The sequence below is a fragment of the Rattus norvegicus genome, chromosome 9 (assembly GCF_036323735.1).
Source record: "Rattus norvegicus strain BN/NHsdMcwi chromosome 9, GRCr8, whole genome shotgun sequence".
Taxonomy (NCBI): domain Eukaryota; kingdom Metazoa; phylum Chordata; class Mammalia; order Rodentia; family Muridae; genus Rattus; species Rattus norvegicus.
The window spans coordinates 49,919,796-49,925,795 of NC_086027.1; the positions used below are offsets into that span (position 1 = coordinate 49,919,796).

Consider the following 6,000-nt stretch of genomic DNA (forward strand, 5'->3'; position numbering starts at 1 on the left):
GAAATAACCTTGGCATCCAAGGTCCTTAACCTGGAGTCTCTCTTCTTTGTCTCTGTTTGCTATTCTATCCTCATAACACCTGCCAAGACTCAGGCTGTCCCTGGCTCGTCACCGACAGCTGGGGGAGACTAAGGCAGGCGGCTCTCACCTGCACTGCCCACAGCTGGTACAGCCCTATGGTCTCTGTGCCTTACTTTACACTTTAATCAGATTTCCCCAGCCTTGCTTGCTCTCCGACGTCCCAGGTGTCATCCTCAAATGGCTTAGCACAAGCTTTCCAGAAATCAGTGCACGTTTATTAAAGAGAACAAACTCTGATGGTTTGCTTCCCTGTCAACCTGTGCTGCCGCAGCGAGAGATGCTCCTTCTCACGCCCTCTCTTCCCTCTACAGTTTCTTCCACGTTCTCCTGGGGCATCGCGCTGGCACCTCTGTCTCTGATCATCTTGGTTGTGGGGGCGATATGGATTCGCAGAAGGTGTAAACGCCAGGCTGGAAAGACGTATGGGCTGACCAAGCTACCGACTGACAACCAGGACTTCCCTTCCAGCCCAAACCAAATAAAGGAAATGAAATAATACAAGGCGGACGATGTGGTTTTTTATGGGGGTGGCTGTGGCGTTTAGAGGTTCTGTGTTTTTGCTGTGTTGTTTACCAAAGCTCCTTGTTTGTAGCAGAAGCTGGAATCCTATGTTCCACTCATCTCTGAGAAATCAGTGCTGGGAGTAAATGTGCAGGGAAGTGTGAATAGCCTCGCCCCTTGGGATCCCTGTATGAGAACAAGAACAGCCTCTCGTGGAGCAGGTGTCCTCTGGGTCTGATCCTTAGTACAGTGACGTCCCTCCTCACCTCTCCCAAACAACTGCTAAAACAAGGCACCATTAATCTTGAGTAAGACTGCTAACCTCCAGGGTACTTTAAATGTTCACAACCCTTTCAATTAAAGTGTGCTAATGTATATAATTGTCTGTATAGTTAGGCCGATGGGAGACACTGGAGGTACCAACATGGTTACAACATTACGTGCCTATAGAAAGGGCGGTTTTCATTTTGATTCTGGAAAGGTGATTAAGAAATAGTGAACCAGAAGAATCATTGGGGATTAGTGATTCAAAAATTAGCCATCGTCTTTTTGTAGCATATGGCAACCACTGTAAGAATCCTTAACTGGTCAAAACTGCAGAGGACAATTCCTATCAGGTGTCCATCCCCAACCGGTGCACCTACGACACAACTCCTCTACCTACGGCTCCAGGACCATCTCAGAGGGGTCGGAAAGGTCAAAGAGACAGAAGCCCTGGACATCTGCTTCAAGACAGCATCTTCTATACATGACAGGGAATTGCACATTCAATATATCAACAATATGGTCTTCTACACAAGACCCTAACTGTGACAACACCAGTTGATTTGGGAGATTTCACAAATCCCTATCCCTAGATAAAGGTCTACTGCTAATTAATGGCTGTGGAGGGAGAGAGGATCAATCTTCTGCAGGGGCGAGCCCCCAGCTAGCTTACTCAATTCCAAGTGGTCAGCTCTGAAAACACACACACACACACACACATGAATGTACACACGCATGCATGTACACACATGCACACACTAGCACACATATTCAAACACATGCATGCACACGCATGCACACACATGCACACATATTCATACCCACATGTGCATGCCTATATACACACACACGCATGCGCATATATAGATACATACATACACACATGCATGCACACACACACATGCGTGCATGCGCACGCACACACACATGCAACACTAAATGGACTCAGCTATTATATGCACACACATATGATGATAATGAAATTTAGATCATGGATTTAAGAGGGAGTTTGGGGTATGGATGGAATTGAATGAGGGAGAGGATGTGGTAAAGAAAGATATAAGACTAGTACTCATGTATGAAATCCTCAAAAAAATGTAAAAACACAAAGGAACAACGAAACATAGCTAGTTTAAAAAAAATCACCATTTTCCTCACTAACAACGGAGTGGCTTAAATTTATATACATACTTAGCTTAGAGGCAGCAGCCTTACTGTGCTTTGTTACTTGGTTTGTTCTCTGTGAAAAAACTCAATGGCCAAAAGTAACTTGGGAGAGAAAGAGTTGATTCAGTGTGCAGGCTTTAGGTACATCAACTGGGAAGCCGGTGTAACTCAGATGAGGCAGGGACCGTGGAAGAATGTTGTTTATTGGTCTGCACATTGGGCTCACATTTAGCTAGTTTTCTTATACCTCCAAGGACCACCCACCTAAGGATGGTGCCGCCCACAGTGTGTTGGGTCCTTCCACATCAATGATTAATGAAGACAATTTGCCTGCAGGCCGTTCTGATGGAGGCACTTTTCAGTAGAGGTTCTTTTTCCCAAATAACTCTGGCTTGTGTCAAGTTGAGAAAACCTAACCAGAACAGCTACTCTAACAAGTTACCATAAATAGGGGAAGGCTTAAACAATGGGTGCTCATTTCTTACAGTTCTGGAAGGTCAGAGTTCGAGATCATGATTGCTGTTGCTTCCTAACTTGCAGAGAGCTACCCTATGGAACAATCTTCTTCCAGTGGCCCCCACCTCTCAATGCCATTGTGTTGAGAGTTACAATCTCAACATAGGGATGTTAGGAAGACATAGTTTAATAGCACCCACACCCCTTTCAATGTGAGAACTTGGGTAGAAGGCAAAGGCAAAATGGGTGTTTCAGTGATCATCAAATGCAAACTAACTTGGAGTTACCTACGTGCTCACACTGAGTCCGATGTTAATGAGAAAGATCAAGGGTCTTTGGAAGCCTGGACTCTGATATCCCATAGTTCCTTTAGCAGTTTGATAATAGGAGAAAAGTCAACAATCAAGCCGGAGGGGTCCTGGGCTCAACTTGAACATGTTCCCAAGGACCAAGTATCTCGTTTTCTGCTCAGTGATGTTGTGCCGGTGATCTAGAGCCACTGTGATTTCGTTTTGCCATAAATAATGGTGAGTGCCCATAGATGAGTGGTTCTTCAGCTTCCCAGACACCAACAGGATTAACTAAGCAAGATCAAGGAGGTGCTGTTATGTTGTCCCTTGCAACCTACCTTAGGCAATCCTTTGGAAAGGAAAATGGTTCCAGAGATACAATTTAGATTTAAAAATATGCATCAGTTATCAGTCATGGTTGCCCCTATTGTGAGACAAAGAAAAGGCTGATGGAAAGTTATACAGTGTTTTGTACTCGCCTTAGAATTCTGTTACTTATGGTCAGAATCTGGACCGGTTCCGGTTTCTTGGCCTCTTAGTTAAAGAACTAAGTCTACTCATAGACTCACAAAAGTAGCCAGGAAACTTTATTCAAAGCAGACTTGTAGCACAGGTTAGCACCATGTCAAGATGGGCAACAATAATTTATGGGTGAGACGTTCAAAGGCCTGACAAAATTTCCAGTGTTTTCTGGAATGAGATTCAAATGAAGGAGACGTTTGGTTAGGGCATAGTTAGAGGGAGTCTCTGTTTTGATTGGCTGATTATGTTGCATAATCATTTTTCTTGATGTGCCCCTTTCCATAATGTATCTGATTATAATCATATGCACACCCAATTATGCATATGCATAAGATGATACACATAGAATCCCTCCTGGGAGTTCACTTAGGGACATGGTTTTGCATTGTTATGGAATGAATCAAGAAAGCAACCTAGACAGGGTTGGCCCTCTACCTCCATTCCTAGACATAAGCAGAGCATGACTGGATAGAATCTAAGTTTGATGGTCATCATGAGAAGGGAGAGAACATTGCATTGTTCAGAGTCAGTGTGCACTCAGCTTGATTCAGGTTGGGGTCCTAGGTTGCTGAGGGGTGTCTGAGAGCATTGTTTGGAGTCAGATGTGGGCGTAGGCCTAGCCAAGTGGAACCCCGGGTGACGAAGCTGTTTTCCATGCTTGACTGCCTTGGTTACAATGCTATTAAACTGCATCTAGGCAGAGATGAAAGTTGGAAATAAGGAATTGAAAGAGCTATCTGGGCTCAAGTTCAAACAGTGGCCTCTTGTGCTAGCTTTGTGATCTTTGTAATACTGAGCATGGTATTGGGCATACACGATGGGAGAATGAAGAAGTCATTGTAATAAATAGCACAGAACAGTATCATCGAGTCTTAGAAGTATATTAATGAGTGAAATCCGGAAGCATTTACTCTTGGCATGCTGCCCTTCTAGGGAGAGTGGGAACCATGACATTGGACAACTGCGTTCTCTCTATCCTTTCTCTTTCTCTGTTGGTATACATGCACACACATGCAGAGACACATGTCTGCGATTACAGTATGGGTTGGTCATGCATTTATTCCTAGATACAAAGACATGTATTTGCGAAGAATGGTCATGTCAGACATCCAGTCCAGGACACTGGTGGAAAAACAGCAAGTGTCAGATCCACAGTCCTCATTCTCACATTGGATAGTTGACTGTTATTGCTTAACCTGTTATCAGATGAGCAAATTACAAACCAGGCCACCCAGGGACCCATGAAAGGTTTGTGCGGTGTGTGGAAGATCACGACCCACACATACTCATGCACTTGAGTTCAAATGAAATACAAATGATTTCTTTATGTGGCGGATCCCATCTGCCTCGGGCTGACTCTCTTAACCGCTGTAAAGTGGCATTTCCCTACTTCTCTATGAAGGCAAACCATGTGGGGACTTTATACTTCCACATGCTGCTGACAGAAAAGGACTAAGTCCTGTGCAAGAAGACGCCATCTTGGCAAGAAGGGATAGATGGCAGCAGGTGTCAACAAAGGTCACCGAAAGTGTCTGGTGCACTGAAAGGTAGATTTGATGCCTGGCAGATTTCAAATGCCCACAGAACTCAGAGGGGCTCTTAAGTGATCAAGGGAGAGAGAGAGAGAGAGAGTTACTGCAAGGGTCTCAAGTTACTTAAGGGCACATCTCCAGCACTGGGCGTGGTACCTTGCCACACCACAGACATTTATAGCATGTCTGCAGAATGGGCAAACTTCTCCCACCCCAAACTTGAACTGGCCTTTGCCCTTGTTCTGACTTTCTGCCAACACTGGGCACAAATGCTCCTTGTGTTTCTGTGGTTGTTTTCTCGGATATGTGTTCTCCACTCTGGACCTCTGCCGTCTTTGTCACCTCTTCAGGTCTACTTGTTACTGCTCCTGGGCTCCAAGAGAACACTGCCACCCACTGTGGCCTCTGGGCGCTCAGGGACAAGCTGTTCAACTGCCACCTTTGGTTGCAACCACAACCAGCTATGCTCACCCTCTGTACCCCCAGGGAAGTTCTTTTTCTGTGAAGCTCGTGTTGCCACCCAGACTCCGTGCCAGGGTGGTGGTGTCATGGCGGCAAACCCCATCTCTTCCTGCATCTTCAGAAAAAGCAAAGCAAAACAGGTCTGCTGTGGAGAAACTTCTGAAACCCACTGCTCACTGGTTCTTGAGAAACTGCCCAGGTCACAGTTGTAAGGCAGAGTTACCGGGGCAGAGAGAGACAGAATCAGATCTAAGAACAGGGAGAGAAAGGTGTGGGTGAAAGGAACAAAGAAGATAGAGAAAGCATTGTGCGTTTATGGTACGTAAGATTTTATGTTTTGCCCAATGTAATGTTCAAAGGAAAATAGAAACTATGAGCTAAATGCAGTTGCCCACACTTTAGAGATAAAGAAACTGACACACATGGTGTGTGTGCGAGCATGTGTGTGTCTGTTGATAACATCAAGGTGTCTTCCTCAGCCTCCTTTCCACGATATGTTTTTGAGACAGTACTCTCTCTTAATCTGGAGCTCAGGACTTGCCATTTCACCTGGGTTGGCTGGGCAATCAGCCCTGGAGAGATGCCTATTCTGCTCTCAGCACTCAGGCCATATTTGTACGATACCACACCTGGCTTTTACATGAGTGCCAGGGATCCTAACTCAGTTCCTCCCACTTACACAACAAGCACTCTACCCAGTGAACCATCTCAGACCTGGCACAGTC

At 45.3% G+C, this 6,000-nt stretch overlaps 1 protein-coding gene across 1 annotated transcript in view; it reads left to right on the forward strand.

Moving 5' to 3' along the window:
* Nucleotides 1-579, forward strand: part of Il1r2 (interleukin 1 receptor type 2) — a 40,447-nt gene extending 39,868 nt beyond the window's left edge. Inside the window, exon 9 of the mRNA NM_053953.2 lies at nt 393-579. Within this exon, the coding sequence (NP_446405.1) occupies nt 393-577 (185 nt within the window). The 3' untranslated portion in view covers nt 578-579. The remainder of the gene's footprint in view (nt 1-392) is intronic.
* Nucleotides 580-6,000: the final 5,421 nt, after the last annotated feature.